Below are 24,631 nucleotides of genomic sequence, written 5' to 3'. Positions count from 1 at the left end.
CCTGATTATTTTGCGTTCTCAGCGCCTGAGTGCGCTTTTTAAACCCACCCTCTCCTTACCTGTTCAGGGTCCTTGCCCTTGTTCTCTCCCTCCCGCGCAGCCGAGTTGGACGCTGCAGCGGTAGCCCTCACACTCGCTTCCCGCCTTCAGCGGGCGCCCTCCCGGCCACGCCCACTTCTTGGCCACGCCCCCTGGGACACTATTTAGCAGCTGAGTGCTAGCTGACTCGCCACAGGATCACTCCCTGCCTTCCGCGGGAGCTTTTAGCAGCCATATTTTACCAGCCCTGATTATTTTGCGTTCTCAGCGCCTGAGTGCGCTTTTTAAACCCACCCTCTCCTTACCTGTTCAGGGTCCTTGCCCTTGTTCTCTCCCTCCCGCGCAGCCGAGTTGGACGCTGCAGCGGTAGCCCTCACACTCGCTTCCCGCCTTCAGCGGGCGCCCTCCCGGCCACGCCCACTTCTTGGCCACGCCCCCCGGATCTCACCTCCCACTCTCACTACTTAACATGTGCCTCTACCGTTCGCGCAGCGGACGGGCGCAGCGGGCGCGCCGTTTGCGCGCCGAAGGCGCGCCTAAGGCAAGCCCGTCTGCGCCCGACCGGGACCAGGGGCCACAGACTCTGCTCCTCGTCTGGCGTATTCTTCGGCCCAACTCTCATCTTTCTCTGCCTCAATCCCTCTTTCCCCATCTATAGCTCTTCACTTATCCTCGCATGGCATCTACGCCCCCCCCCCTCCCCGGTGTCGCCTTGCCTCCTTTGTCTTCTCCGATCTCCTCTCCGTCCCCCCCTCCTTGTGTTTCCCCTGTCTCCCTTAATGCCTCTGCTATACTCCTGAACACACGCTCCGCCGTAAAAAATCAAACCGCTCTCTTCAATCTACTGGACACGGACCCCCCGGACTTTCTTTTCCTCACTGAGACTTGGTTTTCCTCTCATTCACTTCCTGACCTTCTTGCCATTCTCCCTGCAACTCACTATGCCCTCCGCGCCGACCGTCCAGATGGAAGACCTGGGGGCGGCGTGGCGATGATAGTCCGTCGATCCCTGCAATTCCAGCTTCTTTCGCATCCTGGCATTACCAATGTAGATTTTCTGGTGGCCCGCTCTCTCAACCTCCCGGTCCCCCTCACGGTGATTCTTCTGTACCGCCCCCCTCAGTACATGTCCTCTTTTGTGTCCTCTTTGCAGGATCTCCTGGCCACCCTGGCTGTAGACAATTCGTCGCTAATTCTGCTGGGGGATTTTAATTTCTGGCCGGGCGACCCGCAGGAGGACCCCCTTTCGAAAGACTTTTCTGCTACTCTCTGTTGTCTCAACTTTTCATCCCACGTCCTGACCCCTACCCACATCCATGGTCATACTCTTGACCAGATCTGGTCTCTCCGTTGCAATCCTCTGGTGTCTTCTATTTCCCCTTGTGGGTGGTCTGATCATTTTCTGATCTCCTTTTCAATCCCCTTAGGTCAGCCCGAGAAATCTACTTTGCCCAAGAACATCTGGGCCCGGTGCTGGAATAAGGTTGATCTTAATGATCTGTCCTCCTCTCTCTCTCTATCTGCCCCCGCTCTGACTGACCTCTCTGTGGAGAATCAGGCGGATGCCATCCACACTTGGCTTTCCGCGGCCTGCGATCTGGCCGCCCCTCTTAAAAAGATTCGATCGGCCCGTCCTCACGACGCCCATAGGTGGTTTTCCGATGACCTCAGATCTCTGAAGCTTGAGCTCAGACGGTCGGAACGTCGTTGGCGCCGCACTTATTGCACCACTCTCCGCCTGAAATATAGGGCCCTGCTCAATATTTACAAATCCGCTATTTTAACAGCCAAATCCAAATACTTCTCGGACCGCGTTGCCTTTTCGGCTAACAAAACTCGCGAGATCTTTTCTCTGGTCCGTAGCCTGGCCACTTCTGACCGTGCTGGTCTTTCCCCTGCTCCTTCGCAATCCCTCTGTCACTCCTTGAACACCTATTTCATCAATAAAATAACCATCATTAAGGCCAATATCCCGATTGTTCCTCCCCCTGATATACCGGACCATCCCCCCCTTTCTTCCCCCGTTTTTGATCACTTCACACCCATTTCACCTGAGCTTTTTCTTGACCTCCTTGCTAAGGTCAAGTCTGGCTCCCCGGTGGATTGCGCACCTGCTCGCATCCTCAGAACCTTATTCACTAGTTGTCCCACCCCCCCCCCCTAACCTTCCTCAACTCCTGTCTGGCTCGGGGTTCTGTCCCCTCTTTTTTCAAGTCTGCCATCGTGCTCCCCATCCTGAAGAAAGCTGGCCTGGATCCCTCCCTTACATCGAACTTTAGGCCGATCTCCCTCCTCCCCTATCTAGGGAAGATTCTCGAGAGCCACGTAACATCTTGCCTCTCTTCCTACATCGAGGGGTATAACATCTTGGCCTCCCATCAGGCCGGCTTTCGACCGGGCCACTCCACTGAGGGCGTGGTCCTTGCGGTCCTTGACGAACTGAAGGGCAAGGCCGATGGTAATCTTCCTCAGGCCTTAGTCCTTTTGGATCTGTCCGCTGCGTTTGACACGGTCGATCATACTATTCTTCTTGACCGTGTCAGCGCAGCGGGCATTCAGGGCGTTGCCCTTTCTTGGATCGCGTCCTTTCTGCAGGGACGCTCGCAGGCAGTCCACCTCTCCTCTTTCTCGGCCCCTCCCCTCCCGGTCACGTGTGGGGTACCCCAAGGTTCCTCTCTTTCCCCCCTCCTCTTTAACCTCTATATCCGCCCCCTCATTTCCTCTCTTCTTGAGCTGGGGGTCTCAGTGTATAATTACGCTGATGACCTCCAGCTCGTCTTTGATCTATCCTCTCCCACTCACTCTCTTCCCAAGCTCAGGTCGACTCTTGTCTTTATTTCTCAGTGGATGAGCTTCAATCACTTGAAGCTCAACCCTGACAAGACAGAGCTTGTCCTCACTGGTGGCCCCTCTAACCCCTGGTCCTCGGCCCACTGGCCCCTTTCTTTTGGTCCCCCACCTTCCCCGGTTCCCTCTGTCCGGACTCTGGGCATCAAGGTCAGCAATGACCTCTCGATGCATGCGCACATTAGTTCTGTCGTATCCTCTTGTTTTCTCTCCCTCCGCCTCATCCGTAAGATCTCCCGGTTTTTTTCTGTTGATGCCCTTAAAGTTATCATCACTGCCCTCATCACATCCCGCCTGGATTATGGTAATGGCCTGTATGTAGGCATTCCTGCCTACGAGACCCGTCGTCTCCAGGCCATCCAGAACCAGGCGGCCCGTCTTGTCCTTCGTTTACCTAAGTTCTCTCACATCACTCCCACCCTAAAAACCCTTCACTGGCTCCCCGTTCAGTTCAGGTCCCAGTTCAAACTTGCCTGCCTGGCCTTTAGGGCGCAGGCCCGGTCCGCTCCTCTCTTCATCAATTCTCTGATCTCCTCCCATGCCCCTCTTCGCTCCCTCCGATCTTCCTCCCTCTCTCTTCTTCACGTTCCCCGCTTCCGTAAGTCCCGCACAGGGGGCACCCGCTTCTCTGTGCGTGCTCCACAAATCTGGAACTCTCTTCCCCTCTCTATCCGCTCCATTCCCATTTTTTCCCATTTTCGGAAAGCCCTCAAAACTTTTTTCTTTCTTCAGGCTTTCCCGGGCTAATCTCTCCCGCACCAGTTAGGCAGATTCCGATGTGTTCCTCAGCGCCAGGAAGCCGCATGGCCACAGAGCGCTCTATAAATTTCTTTTTCATTTCATTTCATTACAAGATTAGGCAAAGAATTCAGATGGGCTATCGGTTGTTGCTTGCTGTAAAATGTTCCATTTTGAAGAGATTGCACAAGTAGTTTGTTATTCTGTTGCCATGCGACATTTTTTAATGCATCTAACTCTTTCCTTAAGGTTCCATGGTGAAGGCTATGATGAAGGTTATTCTGAAGGAGTGCAAGCTGGTTTAATTGAGGGACATCAATATGGTGCAATAAATGGTGCTAAAATTGGATCAGAGGTAAAATATAAATCATGGTTTTATTTATTTTAATTAGTAAAGATCCTCTTGCATTATGCTAAACCATTAACTATTATACTCATTACGAACAACGTTTATTCTACAATTAAAGTATTTTATTTCCCCGAAAAATATGACCTAATAGTCAATAGTGATTGTGGGTAAAACGAAATTCCGATTGAAAAGTATATAATTTTTGTTTGTTTATAACTTTAAAACAGTTTGTCGAATCTACTGAAAGATTCCAATCAAATGATCCCTCCGGGAAGGAGGGAGTGAATGGAGTGAAGAAAGGAGTAGGGTGGAGGAAAATACATTTGTTTTCCATATTTTCTCCCATAGGAAACAAAAGGTCTCACCTATGCAAGAGCTATTGGCTTTCCCAGTGTGGTTTACTCATGTTGTACACCAGTGTGGCTGTTGTTTAGCATGGCTAGAGTGGAGTGGCTTAGAGCAGAGTGGCTTCGAGTAAAGTGGCATAGCATAGAGTGGAATAAAGTGTCATAGATTGGAGCAACCTAGAGTGGTGTGGAGTGGTATAGATTTGTGTGCAGTGGAGGATTGGAGTGACCTAGTGTCATGGCATAGTGTTGTACAGTGGAGTAAAATGTCTAGAGTGGAGTAGTGTTGTAGAGTAGAATAGAGTGTTGTGGAGTGAAGTGGCAAAGATTGGTGTGGAGTAGAGATCGTGGAGTGGCATAGAGGGGTGTAAAGTGTTGTAGAGTGTCATGGAGTCACGAGGAGGGAATTGCATAGAGTGTCAGTAGCGTAGCGTAAAGTGGCATGAGTGTAGTAGAGTGGCATAGAGTGGAGTAGGGTGTCCTCGAGTGGCATACAGCTGGGTGGGGTGTAGTGGAGTAGTGTCGTAGAGTAGCGTGTAGTAGACTGTCATAAGTGGGGTGTCATAGAGTGGATTAAGGGGCATAGAGGGAATTGCGTAAAATGGAGTAGAGTATTGTGGAATGGAATTGAGTGGCGTAGTTTAGAATGACAAAAAGGGGCAGAGTGGAGTGTCGTGCAAAGAAGGGGCGTGGAGTGGAGTGGCATAGAGTGTCGTAGAGTTGAGTGGAGTAGGGTGTTGTATGGTGGAGTGGCATAGAATGCAGTAGAGTTGTAAAGCATCGTAGAGTGGTCAAGTGTAGTAGGGTGTCTTAGAGTGAAGTGGCATAGAGGGCATAACTTACAGTGGAGTAGAGCGACATAAATGAAGCGGCATAGAGTGGAGGGTCACAGAGTAGAGAGTAAGGGTGTACAGTGGAGTAAAGTGGCGTACAGTTTCTCAGAGTGGAGCGGCATAGAGTGAAATAACGTCACATGGACTGTCCTAGAGTGAAATGGCTTAGAGTGTAGTGTCGTGGTGTTGAGTAGAATGGGATAGAGTGGAGTGGCATAAAGTGGAGTATGCATGGTGTGATAGCGCTTTGACATAAAAAGTGTTTTCCATTTTAGCTACCAATTAAAGCTTTGCTCACCGCAGCAGCAAAAACAAGGGAATGGAATTACACCAAACTTAGTTCGGAAGAAAGTTGACGTAGCAGCATGCTTTTTTTTGAGACACTTGTGTATCAAAAACATATCAGCCACTATTACAAAGTGTATTAGACAAAGGTCCTTATATATATTGACAGTTTATCCTCCGATTATTCAGGGAGCAGGATCCTGAAGTCTTCCACGGACCATACATTTGAAAAATAAACAGATCCTGTTGGAAGAAGGAGCATTTTTGTGCTTTTGTCCTATTTAGGATGTGCGACTCCTTATAGGAATAGAATAACAGCGTAATCTCTAGTAATTGTACATTTTTGTTGCAGCAGTCATTACAGTATGCCATGACCTTGGTCTGAAATAAGTGGGAAAAGCAAATTGGGGGCTAGAAGAGAATCCTTGCGGTGAGGATGTTGGGAGCGGATACTGTACTCGGAAATAAAAAACAACCCCGTTTTTTTCACAGGGTTCACAGCTTCAAATATGGTTTAGCTGAAATGCTTATTATATAATAGAGCTGTAGATTTTGGGGAACATTTTTAAATTTTGTTTTTGTAAATCTTGGAAAAGGTTTAAAAAAAGTTAAAACAAAAAAATTCAAAGCTCATACTCGGTGAGCACTGTGGAGACATGAGCATAACAAAGTGCACAGTGGGGTTAGGTTAGTCACCCATGATTGGTTAGGCGCAGGGTCCGCCCTACCCTTCGGCTAACCTCCACTGAGTACAGCAAACGCTTACTCACAGTTAGTTGGGTTTAGTGCTTTTCCAGCCACTTACAGCTAAAGGCTCTACATATCAGGGATTTTTCACTCACTCAGGGTTGGTCCAACTTTGTGGGTGCGACCAACCCAAGCTGGGCACAACCGTTATGTGTATGTAGTATATAATAAAATAAAAACATGAAAGTAGACTGAAGAAACCATCAATTAAAAGATTACCCAGAAAACACAATCTCCGGTCTAACCCCCATGTTGAAAGCAGTCAGTAACTGGATTAATCAAAACTATGTCAAATTAAATCCATCCAAGTCAGAAATTTGTCTAGTTTAAAACAAAGTCAACCACTTGGATTCCTCGTTATTGCCCTCATCCTCCCCAATGGACGAGTTGTCAAAGCCGGTCTCCAGTATTAAGTACTTTGGAATGATTTTGCTTTCTGTACTAAATCTTTATAAACAAATGCCCAGTGTCACTAAGATGTGTGCTCTGAAATTAATCTGCCTTTTTCTGTCTCAGACACACAATAATAAAGGCTAATGTCTTCAAAACTGCTAAATTGATTACAGAAACTAAGCCTATCTCGGCTGCCCAAGAAAAGCATCTTTCATCTACCAAAATGTGTCAACCAGATGCGTTTTGAGTCGACTTAGCTCTAACCATGTAAGTCAAATATATATATATATATATATATATATATATATATATATATATATAACAGTTTTATATGGCGCAAATTCGACCCAAAGGTATTGGAGTGCCTTACAAAGCACCAGTTACATTACAAAGTCACAACATAATTTACTTTTTTATTTTAAAATAGAAGTAAATTTAGTGATTTTCCCAGAATCACAGGATGTTCAGCCAGTTCTGAATTTGATCCGAGTTACCCAGTTCCATAGTCGTCAGGTCCTGATGTAACCTGTAGGTCTTTACTGGCAGTTTTTTATGGTGACTTTATAGCCCTGTCAAGCTTCACAGGTCCATGCGTGGCTAGCTAGTGTGTTCTTTACTCTTTATTCTAGGACTTTTAGTCTTGTTTAGTCTATTAAAACGAGGGCTGCAAGTCATAGAATGCAAGGAAAAATAGGGAACTGGAGCCAGCTCATCAGCAATGGACCTGGAAAACATGGCAGCAAAGGCTATCAAGGTGGTACACTGGATAATGCCTTCATAGAGGGGACTGGCAATGAGTCTAATGGGCACTCTATGTGTGGTAAGAGACCTTGGCTAGGACCGCTGCTATTAGGAGAACTGTGACTTTTAGGAGTCTCAAGGACTACAAAACGTTTAGAAGGTGAAACTTGAGGCAGGACTGGTAACTTAGCTTTACCAAAAGGCAGTAGAAGCTTTACCAAAAGGGACCGGACATCATAGGCTATCACGACTGTAATAGGTGTTGTGATTTTGGCCCAAATATAGTGGGAGTATTGGGGGAGAAAAGTGTATACAAAATAAGTATTTTTAAACCTGAGTCTTATTCCTCTTTCCAGCACTACCTTACCCTGCTTAATTATTGTGTCTTCTATGGGTGGAGTTGCCAATGATCAATATTGTATTGGAATAAAGGATGTGTGTTTAATTCTAAATTTGATGCCCTATGTTTTCTTTATGGGGCGTTTGCTACTTGCATTTTGTGAAATACTCAATAAAACAATCAATATTAAAAAAAAAAAAGTCTTCGTATCTGCTTAACTGCAATTTCCAGGAGTCTAGTGCTTCATATCCAGCTGATCACAATTCCAGGAGACACCTGTTAATACACTAATTCAGAAGCCTGTATCTTTAAAATATCCAGCCATGTTCAAGGATTTCTGTTGGAGGATACACCCACACGGCCCAGGGTTACCACTGGACTACAGACCTGGCCAGTAAAGTGGGATTTAGGATTTGGGTATAGAAACAAATAAAATGTTATGGTTACAGAAGTGGTTAAAACAGTTCCAAAATTAGATCAAGGAGATCAATTGCAGCCTACTGGAAACAATAAGGATAAATGGGGTGAAGATGAGAAACATTAACATCCATTTAGGCTGGGATGGCTGCAGGTTCGAAATCTTTAGGTGGCACTGATAGGCTTCAGTCAGCTCAACCTTTTACTTCTGCTCATGGGGTCGGGGGCTGTATCTCTCCTTTCTTCTCTTTAGAGTTCAGCTTCTTCCTTCTTCCATACAAGTCTAGTTCTTTACCCTGTCTCTTATCTAAGGTAATCAGCCACTTGGCCCAGGTAAAGATTCTCTCTGAACTGGTATCGTCTGAAGCTTATTTCAAAGGACAAAAAAGGACAATGAGTCGCAAGTTCTGTTTTTACCAAAGTCTAGGGTTCTTGTGTGTTGACCCTCATTCACAAAGAACATACGGTGTGGTATATCTTGATTCTTCGTTCAGGTAGTTATGTGAATAGCATCACCATTGGGTCTTTTATCACTCGAATACTGGGTTCTCCAAGTGATCTCCTTTCATCCACCCGGTGGTAGACTGTCTGGTGTTTTTAACAGCTGTGATAAAACGTGCAAGAGAGTAATTGTGAAGTGGGGTGTTGGAAAGGCGATCCCAGGGGAGACAGAAGATGTCGGACTGCCCGCCCCGAGACTCACCTCTCTCTATGGAATAGGCCGAGCGCCGTAGGGAGGCCTCCTTGGCGAGACTCCTCTCCTACAATCGTACCAGCTGAGCAATCACACTACTACAGACGGACACCACACGACGGAATATTCACAAGTATCTTTATATACGAAATGAAGGCACGTTCTTAGCAGGTTAGCAGGCAGGGATCGAGGGATCCATAAAGTCGTGGTTTCGGGACTAATGGGGTAGCGGGACAGTCTTGGCACCAACTAGTGCGTGGATAGTTCAAGGGGTCAGGCCGCGACAGCGTCAGCAGGGCCTCGAAGGTGGTTCAGCTTGGTCAGGCCGCGACAGCGTCAGCAGGGCCTCGAAGGTGGTTCAGCTTGGTCAGGCCGCGACAGGGCTTCGACTCCAAGATACAACTGGAGTCCTAATCCAGGGCTGGCCCAGATATAGGACTGGAGTCCTTTGATGTCCGGACCCTCGCGCCTGGGGGTCCGAGGGGCCGGGATGAAGGTGTCCAGACACCCAGCAGGGGGGTGGAGCCAGGGCCCAGGGAGGCTGGAGGGCGATCGACACCAGGCGTCCGGAAATGGCTGGAGGCCCATCGAAACTCCCCTCCTCCGGGATCCGCCAAGTGGCCACTCTACCACCTGGGAGGATCTTGGTGCCTCGATGTCGGGGCTTCGCTGGGGCCGGGGCCAGGGGTGGCTGCGGCCACGTGCTCGGGACGTGATGGGCCCAAGATGGAGTCGGGCCGGAAATGGTGGCCTGGCATGGTCGCCAGACCGGCAGTGTTGGCGAGCAGGGTACGCTGGGGTCCCAGGGGGGGAGAGCTGTGGGTTGCCAGGGGGGCTGCTCTCGTCGATGGTTCGTGTTCAGGGGGATCGACGGCGGGTCGACGGAGGCCGATGTCGTCCCGGGCCTGCCATGCGGGAGGGGTAGGACCACGCCACGAGGCCCGGTCCAACACGGGAGTTAAAATTTCCTCCTGTCCTCAGTTCTTAATTTGCAGAGGATGAGATAAGTTAAAAAAAAGTGAGCGGTGGTGCTATGAAGGAAGTGTTAATGTTCCACTGCACCTGGTGATGGTTTGTGGTAGGTTCGTGGTAGGTCGAACAAAGCAAATCCAAGGATATGATGGATGGAGTGCTGAAAACTTTTCAGACACTCACCCCCAGTCCCAGATCTTGATTGCATCCATCATCATTCTTTAGTGCATTTCGCCACCTCCGTTCAGACCCAGCTAAATGCAAATCAGTCTTGACCTTGTGCCTCATTGGAACAGTCCAGCCCAAACTCCCCTGGTACGTTGACATGTATTGGCCTCTGGTAGTCTTCACGGTGCTGTGGGCCTTCTTCAGGACCAGATCGAAGTTGGCTACTTTCCTAGTAGTTGTCGATGAGTAAATACTTTATTCACCTATCTTTATCATTTATCTCATTCGCTTATCTTCATTTTTTAGTAATAGATGCTGATTTAGTCTATAACTAGAAGAGATAAAAATACAATATAGACAGAAACAATCGTAGATGTATTTCATACATTACAATGTTGATATGACACTATTCCAGTTGGCAAGAAGATCTTGATATTGCTGGAAGGTAAGGGGGTTCATTTGTAGGCAAGTTGTTCACTACATGTATTATGCACTCAAAAAAAGATATCTATATGTAATGGTATACTTACAGGTGTATAGAGTGTATTCTTTCCTCTGTAGTGGACATGTAGAGCTACTAAGTGGATATTGGATTATGAACAGATGGCTATACATAGTTTTTACTTGAACAGCGCGTGTGGGTGAGGTTGGTGAGTACATGATCCTTTCAAGTTATAGTAGAATCGTTGGGGGACATGATGCTCTTCACAGCAATTATGTGGCACATGAAGTAAATAGAAAACTCCCTAAATGTCAGTTGCACACTACATTCATTTAAGCCATAGGAACAGTATAATTCCAAACATTATAGCTAGCCAGTATTTGTATCACTCAAACTACTAATTAGGATTTCAGCGCTTTTTGAGACAGCATTTTTAGGGTCCATGGTGAATGGTGGTAGGTACTTTTCGAAATTGGATTTGAGAAGTGCCTATCATCCGTTCCGACTACATGATGATTCTAAGGCCTTGACGGCATTCATTACTACTGTAGGTACATTTCAGTTCACTCACTTGCCATTTGGTATGGCGTCAACTGCAAGCGTTTTCCAACATATGATGGCCAGGCTTTTTGAGGGGATGAATGAGGTTGTCTATTTTCAAGATTACATTTTGGTGATGGGAGAGAGTGTGGAAAGGCATAACGCAATGTTGTGATTTGTGTTGAAAAAACTGGAGGAGTTTGGTCTTACTTTGAATAGAGATAAATGTGTGTTCTTGTGTGAACAGGTGGAGTATTTAGAATATACCATATCAACTGGTGGAGTAAGGGCCAAGAGATCTCTATTGGATGCTAAAAGGGGAGCAACTGTGCCCATCGAGAAATATCAGCTCTGGTCCTTTTTAGGACTAGTTGAATAGAACTTTGAAGAAGGCTGTTGTGGAAAGGGGAGAGGTTTGTGTGGTGTAGAGAGCAGCAAAAGTGTTTTGGCAACATTAACACTGGGATTTGTGATGCAGGCATTTTGGCACTATTCGATAACAAGTTGAAACGTATACTCACTGTTGATGCCAGTGCCACAGGTTTGGGAGAGGTGCTCTCACAGCTCCATGGTAAGAAAGAAAGGACAGTTGCATTTGCCTCACACACGCTTACTCAAGTTGAGAGGAATTATCCGTTTACAGAACGTGAGGTGCTAGCTGCTGCATGGGGATATAAATATTTTAGAATGCATTTGTGGGGTTTGTCTTTATCATGCATACTGATCACAAACCTGTGATTAAGATCTAGTCATTAGGTGGTGCGGGTAAGGGTTCGGCCAGGTTGGCAGCACGCCCGCAGGAATATTATTACACTGTGGAGTTTGTGCAGGGGTGGCGAAATTTTCAAGCAAACTGTTTGTCTAGATTGACCTTACCATGGTAAATTATAGATTGTGAGGCAGTCATGAATTTCCAGTCTGAAGGGGTAGTACTGTCTGAGCAGGATGCTGTGGTGATTGGTTTGGTGCGTTCACCATGACTGATTGGGAGGATGAAATTAAGCTGGATAATGTTCTCAAAGAGGTGTTTTCCTTGATTCGACGCGGAGCAACAAGGCAGAGTACTTTATCCCTGTCTGTGTGTCCTTATTTTAAGATGCTGTATGAGTTGTTGGTGTGTGGCCCCAGTGTTGTCATGAGGGAGGATCGCTTCATTCCTCCTGTAGGGTCGAGGCGCAAGTTATTTGGGTTAGCGCATGTGGGGCATTTAGGATAAGGCTGGACTAGCAGGTAGCACAAGAATTAGTTTTGGGGGCCAGGAATTGATAAACAAGTGGAAAGGTGGGTAGAGTGTTGTAGTTGCAAGCAAAGTGAGAAGCGGTTGCATGTGTGGTGCAGAAGTGTACAGGGTCATATCGAAGACCTGGGTAAACCGTGGCGTACAGTTTGTTTGGGTTTTATTGGTCCAATGCTGGAATTGTTGGAAGTGAGGGTTAATAATTGCTGTCATTGTGTTGGATGTTAATTCAAAGTGGTTTGCTTTCAGGTTTTTGAAGGACCTTCTTACTAGAAGCACTATTTTAGTATTGAAAGACTTTTTTCAGGAAAAGGTTGCCCTACTTGTGTTGGTAACAGATAATGGAACCCAGGTAGTTTTGCAAGAAATTACAACATTTTTGTAACTATTTGGTATTAGACATTCTCGCACCTTGTTATATAACCCCCAGGGAAATGGTTTAGCAGAGAGGGACAACAGTTTAATGAAAGGTACTAAAAAGTTGGCCATTGCCAGTCAAGAGGATGTGGGAACCATGGTGAACAATATGGTGCTATCGTATCGCACCACAACCCATAGTGTGTCACAGAGGATTTTTTTTATGTCAGGTCACTAGTTCCTGGTTGGTTGAGAGAGTGGGTTCAGAATAATAGTCAGGTACAACCCAAACAAGTATTCCGGAGCACATTTGGGGTAGGTGATTGGGTCAAAGTTCGGTAAGGAAGAGCAGTAAGGGTTCCCTCGAAATTCAAAGGTCCCTTCAGTACTGTTAAAATAGGCAGGTTCTCCGTGACTTTGGAAAATTGGGAAAAGTGGAATTTCAGGAATGTTGCTCTGTATCAAAGTGGAGGAGAATGTGTGAGTAAAGAGGAAGAGGGATGTTCAGAGTCTATGATCATGAAGTGACCAGTAGTAGCATTGGTACAGATGGGGCTTCTGTCGTGAGGATATTGGGAGGCACCAGTGGTGGTTGTGATGTGAGAGAAGGAACTGGTTATGCTAGACTTAGTACTACGTCTCAGAGACCTCCCACTTATCTGTAGGACTACGCTGTGTGATTGATATTTTGTATGTGTTTTTTTTGTTTCTTTTCATACATCTCACTTTTGTTGTACTTGCGTGCATCAGTTTCTGTAGTACCATTAATCATATTTTTAGGTCGAGCATGTCACCATTTGTTTTTAATTAGCTCATTCGCTGCGCTGCAGTGCTCTGTGTAAGTTCAAGTTTATTGATCCCTCCGAGATTGTACTCTCATTTCACTCTGCTAGTCACCCCTATTTGGGAATACTCTTCTATTAAACACATCTGGGTGGGTACCCATATTTCACTCTTCTCTGTGAGACACCCCCTTGCACTCTCCAAGTGCACACTTTTCGCCGTTCTCAGAGAGTGCACCCATTTTCTTGTCCTCCTGGTTCACACCGTCCTATTGACTCCTAGTATGCCAACTCAATCTTTTTCCACCCTGTCTGCTGAAATCGTTCCCTCCTCTCTGTAAGTAGCCTTCTCTGCGTATAGATCTGTTGCTTTTTGTACTTTGCTTTTTACTCTTTAAAGACATGAAGACTGACCCCCCCCAAATGTCATGCTTTCAACTTCATAATGCTGGGGTAATTTGTAAGGTGTAGACACTGGAGCGCCCCCACCCCGAACTCCAATCGCATTCTTCCAGCTCTTATTTTGTTCATGTCTCTGGTCCAAGCCTTTCTTCCTTTTTCCCTTCAAAAGTCTGTGCTGAGCTAAGCAAAAAAAATCCCTCTTTCCCAGGGTGGGCAAACGCCTGAGATGGCTTTAATAAAGAACAGGGCAGGTCTTTGCTCTCCTCGGCAGGGTGGGGGCTGCTTTAGAAGTAACTTTAAGTTACTGTAAGCAATACTCAGAGCCTCGTGGGAAAATACATTTAATAATGAACTGGTTACTATGGTTCTGTCCAGCTGTAGGGCAGTGCACTGTTCTCGGCCTGTACAACACTCATGCTCTTCTTGCTTATGTCAAGTAACACGCTGGCTCCCTTCGGCTCGGCTACATCTGGCAGAGACAGATGTGTTCTTGAGTCAGTCTGACTGCCAGCTTGCTGCCTCTGAAGCCAATGTGTCACCTGTATGAGGTGAAGCAGCTCCCTATATCCTGCAGGTCAGATCTCCCGAGCAGCATGTAACGCTCTTGCATCACTGGGACCACTGAGCACTGACCCCTGCGTTTATTGATGATCAATCAAGAATTTATAGAGTACTCTACTTACCCGTGAGAGTCTCAAGGCACTGGGGGGAAAAAGGGGAGGGGGGTGCTACTGGTTGAACAGCCAGGTCTTGAGTAGCCTCCTGTAGGTCAGGAGGTTTTGGGTTTGTCGTAGGTTCAGTGGGAGGGTGATCCAGGTCTTAGATGTGAGGTGGAAGAAGGATCTGCCGCCGGTGGTTGTTCTTTGGATGCGAGGGCGAGGTCGGCGGAACGGAGCTGGCGGTGGGGGATGTAGAAGAAGAGTTGTCTGTTGAGGTAGGCTGGGCTGGTCTAGTGGAGTGCCTTGTGTGCGTGGATGTCGAGCTTGTAGGAAATCCTCTTGTTGACAGGGAGCCAGTGCTGGTTTCTCAGGTGGGGAGTGATGTGGCTGTGACGTGGTACGTTGAGGATCAGGCGTGCAGAGGCGTTTTGAATACGTTGCAGTCGTCTGATGAGCTTGGCCGGGGCTCCCGCATAGAGGGCGTTTCCATAGTCGAGTCTGCTACTGACGAGGGCCTGGGTAACTGTTCTTTACTTGAATCTGTCAGGATCCACTTGTAGATCTTGCGGAGCATGTGGAGGGTGTTGATGCAGAAGGAGGAGACTGCGTTGGCTTGCTTAGCATGGAGAGTGTTGAGTCAAGGTTGACTCCCAGGTTGCGTGTGTGGTCGGTGGGTGTCGGGGCTGCTCCCAGTGCCGTAGGCCACCAGCGGTCATCCCAGGCTGAAGAGTTGGAGCCTAGGATGAGGACCTCCGTCGTGTCCGTGTTCAGCTTCAGTCGGCTGATCTTCATCCAGTCGGCGACGGCCGTCATTCCTTCGTGGAGTTCGGATTTGGCGGTCAGGGGGTCCATAGTGAGGAAGAGGATCAGTTGAGTGTTGTCGGCGCAGGAGATTATGTTGAGGTCGTTCTGTCGGGTGACTTGTGCGAGCGGGGCCATGTAGATCTTGAACAGTGTCGCTGGGGTACGCCGCAGATGATCTTGGAGGCTTCGGATCGAAATGGGGGGAGGCAGACGCTCTGGGTTCTGCCGGATAGGAAGGAGGTGGTCCATTCCAGGCCTCACGGATCCCTGCGTCGTGAAGGCGTGTGCGTAGTGTGCAATGGCAGACGTTGTCGAAGGCGGCGGAGAGGTGCAGGAGGATGAGGGCCGCGGTCTCACCGTTGTCCAGTAGGGTCCTGATGTTCGGTGGCGGCAATTAGGGCAGTCTTGATCTGTGGTTCCTGCGGAACCCTGACTGGGATGGGTCCAGGATGCTGTTTTCTTCGAGGTATCGGGTTAGCTGTCTGTTGATGACCTTGGCTGGGAACGGAAGCAGGGAGATGGGCCGGAAGTACTTGAGGTCTCTCTGGTCTGCCTTGGGCTTTTTGAGTAGGGCGTTGATCTCTGCTTGTTTCCAGTTCTCTGGGAAGGTCGCGGTCTCGAAGGAGAGATTGATGATGTTGCGCAGGTGGGGTGCGATGGAGCTGCTGGCTTTGTTGAAGATGTGGTGCGGGAGTGGGTCTGATGGGGAGCCGGAATGGATTGTGCTCATGGTCTTGATGGTGTCATCTATGTTCACGTTGGGCCAGGCTGGCAGGGGGTCGTGGTCAATGGTGTGCGGGGTGTCGATGTCTGTTGGGGCTGTCTGGGCGTTGTAGCGGTCGTAGATGTCAGCGATCTTGTGGTGAAGGAAGGTGGCGAGGTAGTCGCACAGGGCTTGCAACAGCGGGATGTCGTTGGTGTTGGAGCTGGGGTTGGAGAGTTCCTTTACGATGTTGAAGTGCTCCTTGTTGTGTGTGTTGTTGTCGAGGCGGTCTTTGAAGGAGGTCACACTAAATAAATAACGAAAGTACTAGCCTTTGCCGAGGTGAGGTTGTATAAAATGGGGCAGAAAACTGATGAGAGACCCTCTTCACTGCAGCCTTTTTTGTTGTTTTTTGTTTTTATGAGGTCTGTCCGGTCTGAGACATTCAGGTGATGGAGGGTGTTGGTGGACTTGGGTGGCTCCTGGACATACAGTAGCACTATCATGCGATCTACGGAGCAGCATCATACTTCTCTTTAGGGGCCGTGTAAGCAGGGAGCATGGAGGAACTGTACCGGAGCACAGGCCGCCACATGCCCGGTCATTTAGGAAGTGGGAGCCGGCGTACTCCTGTTCACTATATGCATCACAGAGACAAACCATAGGGATGGATAACGGTGGACCGAAAGAGAAACTAGGTGGGAGAAGAAGAGGACAGGGGAGGTTAGAGGGGATTGAGAGAGATAAGAAAAAAGAAAGGGGTGGCATGAGAGATACCCTGAGACCAGACAGCAGGAAGGAGAGAGATAAAGTGAGTAAGAAATAGGGAAGCGAGGAAGAGAACGGTAAGAGAGACAGACCAAGGAAGGGAAAGTAGTAAGCAGATAGAAATGAGAAAAGGAGAAGGTAGAATAATTGAAGTGAGAGAGGTGAAAAGAGAAACATGGCATCTCGTAATACCATCTGGGGAAGAACTCGCACAGTAATTTAATCTGATCCATAACCTACAATGTGATAGTGTGAGCTGTCACCATCAAAGGAGAGGGGTTGTTTGATGTCCTAAACAGTGAATTTGTCATTTTGCTAATGAATTAGTATAGTGCTTGAAAAATCGGGTGTGTGCCTTCTCTTTTTTTTTTTTAGTTGTTGTGAAGGGAAAGGCTCTTTACTACAGTACTCTCTATTTAGGTCTCAGCCTGCGTAGGCTGTGCTTGCGCAGTCTCGCTGGCAAGATTTTATGTCTTCTAGTAGGGAAGTAAATGAGCTAGCTCTTCTCCATTGGCTGGCTTCCTAAACGGCGGCCAGCCATTGGAGAAGAGCTTTGTCCGTCACATTAAGCCCTGTCCGTGTCGGATTGAGGGGCATGTTTTTTGCTGTCCTTTCTCTCCGTGATGTCTTTAGTCACTCAACATAAAACATGCCCCCCAGTCTGAAAAGGACGGGGCTTATCCGCAGCTGCTGCCACCGTTTTGCTTGTTTGTCTGGGCTCTTACTGATGCTTTCCTGACGCTTTATTTATTTATTGAGGGGGATGTTGCTCCCTGTACGCGTTGTGTGTTTTGTGTCACGGTGTGTGTTTTCAGTTGTTGCCTCCTCGCTGCGCGCGCGCCCTTGTGCGTTGCTCCCGGTGGCGGGAGCACAAGTGGCCAGATTCCCATGGATTGTCCCGTCCAGCAGCTTGGCTTTTAGCGGCCAGCCTTGGAGCGGCGGGCTGAGCGGGCGGAGCCTGGCGGGACCGAGACAAAGGCACCAGGTACATCGCCCGCTCCCAGGCCTTTCCTGAAGCCGCTTCAATTCACAACCCGCGGCGGCCGAGCATGCGGAGCCTGGCGGGACCGAGAGAAAGGCACCAGGTACATCGCCCGCTCTCAGGCCTCGCCTGAAGCGGCTTCAATTCACAACGGGAGGTAGTGAGCAGCGAGGCCGGGCGAGCCTCATCTGCAGTCGCGAGATGCTAGGGGGTTGCAGAACTTAAGAAGGTGAGTAATGGGTTTGTTTTGGAGGCGGGGACTGAGGGAGGTGCTGCTCCCTGTACCCGTTGTGTGTTTTGTGTCACGGTGTGTTTTCAGTTGTTGCCTCCTCGCTGCGCCCCCTTATGCGTTGCACCGTTTGTGTAAATCTGGACGTGGAGGGGGGCGCTGCCTGTTTCCTCTGCCGAGGGGCTGATATTAAAATACCAGGTTGTGTTTCAGTGTCGGTTTCTGCTGCCATACACCAAGGAGGGAGTGAGCGGCGAGACCGGGGCGAGCCTCATTTGCAGTCGCAAGATGCTAGGAGGTCGTGTTTCCAATGAGTCAGATCAGTGGGTTAACGCACCTGCTGCAGACATCCCTCCCCCGGTTCACAGACTGTACGGGAAAGGGAGGGGTGGAGTACTGAGTTTGCCCGATGAGTGTGTGACAGAGAGTCACGGATTCAAGTCTCAGCAAGAAAGCTTGGCAGGTTAATGTCCCTGCTGCAGACAGCTGGCTGTGCCCAGCGGGTCTCGGGTGTAGTGGTGAGTTAATGTCCCTGCTTTGGATGTTTGTTTGCTGCAGGCCACGTTCTCTGATCTAATATAGCTCGTCGGGAAATGCCCCTGTGTTTTCTGGGTGCACACTGATCAAAAGGTTGGAATTCTACGACATCTGCGAGGGTTAATGCACTCCCTGCAGGTGTGTGTGTCTGCGCGCCACAGGCCATATATCCTATTATGTTGATTGCTTACCGCTATAGTGCCCCTGACGCATACCTGTCTGTGTGTCCAAGATTCAGGACACCGGTTCAAATCCAATCCCATTATACACCTCTGTGGGTTGTGCCCCAGTTGCAGAAATGTGTGTGTATGGTACATGCAATTGGTTTCATCACAGTTAGACACCTTGTTGTCTAGACCCATCTATTGCTGAATTGTAAGAAGAGGAGAGATGTGTACAGCCTCATGTCAAGGGTAAATGTGCAAGTACTAGATTTATGTTAGACCCGTGCACTACTAGGACCTGGAAAGGTTGGCTCATGAAATAGGGGCTCGAGCTGTGTGTGCTTTTTATTATGTTCGAGTTTGCAAACTTCTCTGTGGTGCGTCCTCCTTTTATTGGGTTCTGAGACAAGGCAGCTATCTGGATTAAGAGACTTGCTTCAGAGCTCTTTCTGTAGCCTCAAGGCCCAGCAGGGCAAACTTAGCCTTTCATCCTTAGGTCTGTCTTTCATCCTTGAGATGTTGATATGGCAAAATACAAGAGCACCATTTGTGAACCCTTCTCCTGCAGAGCAGCTGACATTAAGGGGTCGGGAAAGGTGTAGTGAGGGGTGCAGTTCTGAGATGGCATGGCTTGAATCTTTTAGGTGGACTTACTTATAGGTCAGTAGAAACCTTACTTGACCAACTGGTGGTGTGTGGCTCGGTGTGTGGCTTTGTGTGTGTATGTGGCTCTGTGTGTGTGTGTGTGTGTGTGTGTGTGTGTGTGGCTCTGTGTGTGTGTGTGGCTCTGTGTGTGTGGCTCTCTGTGTGTGTGTGTGTGTGTGGCTCTGTGTGTGTGTGTGGCTGTGTGTGTGTGGCTCTCTGTGTGTGGCTTTCTGTGTGTGTGGCTCTCTGCGTGTGGCTTTCTGTGTGTGTGGCTCTCTGTGTGTTTGGCTGTGTGTGTGTGTGTGTGTGTGTTGGGCTCTGTGTGTGTGTTGGGCTCTGTGTGTGTGTTGGGCTCTGTGTGTGTGTTGGGCTCTGTGTGTGTGTTGGGCTCTGTGTGTGTGTTGGGCTCTGTGTGTGTGTTGGGCTCTGTGTGTGTGTTGGGCTCTGTGTGTGTGTTGGGCTCTGTGTGTGTGTTGGGCTCTGTGTGTGTGTTGGGCTCTGTGTGTGTGTTGGGCTCTGTGTGTGTGTTGGGTTCTGTGTGTGTGTTGGGCTCTGTGTGTGTGTTGAGCTCTGTGTGTGTGTTGGGCTCTTTGTGTGTATTTGGCTCTGTGTGTGTGTGTGTGTGGCTCTCTGTGCGTGTTGGGCTCTGTGTGTGTGTGTGTGTGCGCGTGTTGGGCTCTGTGTGTGTGTGTTGGGCTCTGTGTGTGTTGGGCTCTGTGTGTGTGTGTGTGTTGGGCTCTGTGTGTGTGTGTGTTGGGCTCTGTGTGTGTTTTGGGCTCTGTGTGTGTGTGTGTGTGTGTTGGGCTCTTTGTGTTTTGTGTGTTGGGCTCTGTGTGTGTGTATGTTGGGCTCTGTGTGTGTGTGTGTGTTGGGCTCTGTGTGTGTGTGTGTGTTGGGCTCTGTGTGTGTGTGTGTGTTGGGCTCTGTGTGTGTGTTGGGCTCTGTGTGTGTGTTGGGCTCTGTGTGTGTGTTGGGCTCTGTGTGTGTGTGTTGGGCTCTGTGTGTGTGTTGGGCTCTGTGTGTGTGTTGGGTTCTGTGTGTGTTGGGCTCTGTGTGTGTGTTGAGCTCTGTGTGTGTTGGGTTCTTTGTGTGTATTTGGCTCTGTGTGTGTGTGTGTGTTGGGCTCTGTGTGTGTGTGTTGGGCTCTGTGTGTGGGGCTCTGTCTGTGTGTGGGTGTGGCTCTGTCAGTGTGTGTGTGGCTCTGTCTGTGTGTGTGTGTGTGTGGTCTGTCTGTGTGGCTTTGTCTGTGTGTGGGTGGGTGCGTGTGGCTCTGTGTATGGCTCTGTGTGTGTGTGGGTACAAATGCAATAGGTCTCGCATTTGCGAGAAATTAAGCTATTGGCATTGCAAATGACAATGACAATTATTTATATGTTTAAAAAACAAAAATAATGTCATGAGCAATGCCAATAGCTCTAACTTTAACAAAAACGAGACCATTGCATTGTAAATTCTTGTACCTTCTTGCCTCTTCCAGAATATTCGGTGTCTATTTTTCCCTGATTTATTATTACAACTTGTGCGTAAAAAAACTGAATTCTAATTAATTTCGGGTGAGTCTTTCTTTTGCAGTTATCATGAACTTTTCCGTTTGTTTTGATTACATAGATTGGATTTTATCTTGGTTTTATCCTAACCTGGAGGAGTATTCTCCGCTCTGGAACCAATGAAGATGGCAAGCTCAGGTAAGAAAAATTATGTGAGTCTCAGGGTCTTCATTATGTGTTCCTTGTAAAATGGTAACTTTTTAAAGACATTTTATTAAATGGAAATACAGCCACAGCAGGTGAAAAGTACTTTCAGCCATAGAATCTGAATAGCAAAATAGGGATGTATGACGTTACAACGCATACTTTTACCACGCCTACCATTACCACGCATTTTTTACAACGCAGGATCCATGACAACGCATACCATTACCACGCATGTATTTACAACGCATATACCTTTACAACGCATACAATTACAACGTAAGTATTGGTAAGTATATCATGTTTTTTAATATTTAATTTAATTAAAATTTATATAATGTAATTTAATTTAATTTAAATAATGTAATTTAATTTAATTTAATGTAATTTAAATTTAATTATATTTAATTTTTACACTGTACCCTTTTACCCAAAAACCCCAAACTGACCCTGAACCCAAAAAATATCCCTTTTACCCAAAAACTGAAAACTGACCCTGAACCCTAAAAATACCCCTTTACCCAAAAACCCAAAACTGACCCTGAACCCAAAAAATACCCCTTTTACCCAAAAACCCAAAACTGACCCTGAACCCTAAAAATACCCTTTTACCCAAAAACCCAAAACTGACCCTGAACCCTAAAAATACCCCTTTACCCAAAAACCCAAAACTGACCCTGAACCCTAAAAATACCCATTTACCCAAAAACCCAAAACTGACCCTGAACCCTAAAAATACCCCTTTACCCAAAAATAAAAACTGACCCTGAACCCTAAAAATACCCCTTTACCCAAAAACCCAAAACTGACCCTGAACCCAAAAAATACCCCTTTTACCCAAAAACCCAAAACTGACCCTGAACCCTAAAAATACCCCTTTACCCAAAAACTGAAAACTGACCCTAAACCCTAAAAATACCCCTTTACCCAAAAACTGAAAACTGACCCTGAACCCTAAAAATACCCCTTTACCCAAAAACTGAAAACTGACCCTGAACCCTAAAAATACCCCTTTACCCAAAAACTGAAAACTGACCCTAAACCCTAAAAATATCCCTTTACCCAAAAACTGAAAACTGACCCTAAACCCTAAAAATACCCCTTTACCTAAAAACTGAAAACTGACCCTAAACCCTAAAAATACCCCTTTACCCAAAAACTGAAAACTGACCCTGAACCCTAAAAATACCCCTTTACCCAAAAACTGAAAACTGACCCTAAACCCTAAAAATACCTCTTTACCCAAAAACTGAAAACTGACCCTGAACCCTAAAAATACCCCTTTACCCAAAAACCCAAAACTGACCCTGAACCCAAAAAATACCCCTTTACAAAAAAAAACAAATAATATTTTTAATAAAATAATATGGTATGCGTTGTAAAAGTACCTGCGTTGTAAATACATGCGTGGTAATGGTATGCGTTGTAATGGATCCTGCGTTGTAAAAAATGCGTGGTAATGGTAGGTCGTGGTAAAAGTTGCGTTGTAAAGGTTGTATACCGCAAAATAGCATAGTGACTATACAGAAGTAAGGAATTTAGTAATGCTAGATTTACTCGATTCAGTCCAAGTACCTATATAGCTGTATAGCAAATATACAGAAAAACAAACCGATGGAGTAAGATGCATAATAGGGAACTAAGAATTCAAACAAGTAATCAGTTACATTATAACTCATCAAACACCAACTGTATCCCCTCATATTTCTTTAAATTCTTTTATACCCCACCCAACATTCACTTATATTTTGATATCCATGCCAAATTACCTACACACCTCATAGCTGCCAAGGTTTCAGATTGCTTATTGGTGGCATTTTCATAGTCTCAGTGTAGTTATGAGTCACATTTAATGACTGAATGAACTTTCTCGCGAACAGTATAATGTCACCCACACTTAGGGGTCGATTACAATGTTGGTCAAAAAGGCTCAGAAAGGCGTTCGGTTAGTCCAAGTGCGATTCTTTACGATCAACTCTGAAACATTTCCGAACGACCGATTATGAAGTACAGAAATCGTTCAGATTTCTGACTCGTGACCGAACGGCATTCGGAGTTACCGAGTCGGTCGGAGCCAACTCATGCAGGTCTACAGACCGCGTTCCCGACCGAGTGATTAGGAAGTCAGATTCAGATAGCCTTTCTGAATCGGTTATTCCGACATGGATCAGCTGTCAGAATCTGACTTTGGGGTCCATAGCAGGCCTCCCTTCACCCGGGGGCCTCAGATTGTGGCCTGTGTGGGTACCCACGGGTCCCCCTTCCCAACCATGAAGTGTGGCTGGCACAGTGGGGGGCCCGCCACAGGGAGCTCGATCTTTCACAACAACCCCTTTCTTCAATGGGAGCCTGTGTAGTCGGTCGAAACATAGGTTCCCATTGAAGTCAATGGGAGTCCGACTGAATGGTGTTCGGAGCCAACGTAATCGGTCGGTCGGACTCCCCAAATCCAATTCGGCCGTAAACCATTCCGAAACCGATTCGGGCGGAACGCTTTCATAAAACCATCATAATCGACCCCTTAGTAGTAGCATGGCACATCCCACACCCTAGGTTGAACACCTGTTGCCGAGCTTGGGCTGCAGGGAAACAATACATTAAACAGAGATTTTCTGCCTTAGCCAGCCTAAACCTCCTTGGATGGCAATAAATCAAGTTAATAGCATGAGCAGATCATGATCAATTGATAGTCTGTCCAGGCTTTCTGCTACATGGGATCCAGGGCCGACTACAGGATAGGAGAGCACACAGGGGGAATCTTCTCTCCTTGCATTTCTCCAACGAGGCCCCTCTTTTACTGTAGTTTAGACTGACCCAGTTTTGGCATGTATTTAGTAGCTTCGTTTTGTGGCGGGACATTTATATCTGTTTGAGCTGGGGATGGTATTTTACATTAATTAGGCAGTGCATGGTTTTCTGATTTGGTCTTGAAATCCTGGAAGTTTGTTTGGATTACTATCATAAGAGGATCTTTCCATCTCATAATATATTAAGAACCCTATATCTCCTCTTGTGCACTAGCGCCATCTTCTGGCGTTTGAAAAACAACACTTGAGCTGAGCTTTTCCGTCTGCCCCAGCAAAGTGAGAAACTGGTACTTTCGCATTTCAGGACACGGTTCTTTAACCTGACCATCTCAGCCATTGCTCTAATGCGGGGAAATTACCGGGTAAATGAGGAAATTACCATCTATCGCGAGATGCGCTGTACTTGGCAGAGCTTCTCCTCGGTTTCTAAAGTTTGAGAATCTATCCGCTATGCCTAAAACATGGCATTTCAGTTTGCATTTATATTTCTGTAATTGTCTTTTCATTTTATTAAATTAAAGCAATAGTATATAACATTTTATTTGTAATATAAGAGAATAAGAAAAGTGTGATGCAAGAGTTGTCAGAAGAGAAATAAAGTTGAAGTGAATAGGAATTCATTAGTAAAGATGAGTCCGTTTGAAGAAAAAAAATAAACTAGAGAGGAGAGAGACAGAGTTCAGCTTTTTGTTTAGATGACAATAGGTAGTCCTTATTCATTTTTGTTTTGCTTCCTTTGCTACTCTGAAGAGTAGTGCAGAAAGTTATTTGTCTTACAGCAAGTGTCCGTAATTTGCAGGTTGATTCCACTTTCAATTTATAACCGACTGAGTTTCGTGGTTTCCCATAAGAAGTGGCACAGTCGTGTGATGGTTTCTGAAGTGACCTGGTCCAGGAGTATAATCAATTATGGTTTGGTTTGTCACAGTCCTGCCTCCTAATTATGAGCCGTGTTGTTCTATTACAAATACA

General features: G+C 47.0%; 1 protein-coding gene across 2 annotated transcripts in view; it reads left to right on the top strand.

Moving 5' to 3' along the window:
• LTO1 (LTO1 maturation factor of ABCE1) overlaps positions 1-24,631 on the top strand; it is a 79,489-nt gene that overhangs the window by 14,127 nt on the left and 40,731 nt on the right. For both annotated transcript variants that reach the window (XM_078684248.1, XM_078684247.1), the window contains exons 2-3: positions 3,874-3,979; positions 20,770-20,846. In XM_078684248.1, the coding sequence (XP_078540374.1) occupies positions 3,874-3,979; positions 20,770-20,846 (183 nt within the window). The remainder of the gene's footprint in view (positions 1-3,873; positions 3,980-20,769; positions 20,847-24,631) is intronic.

The sequence above is a fragment of the Lissotriton helveticus genome, chromosome 3_2, assembly GCF_964261635.1.
Source record: "Lissotriton helveticus chromosome 3_2, aLisHel1.1, whole genome shotgun sequence".
Taxonomy (NCBI): Eukaryota; Metazoa; Chordata; class Amphibia; order Caudata; family Salamandridae; genus Lissotriton; species Lissotriton helveticus.
The sequence above is the reverse complement of the archived record's forward strand: the minus strand, read 5'-3'. Positions and strand labels throughout refer to the sequence as shown.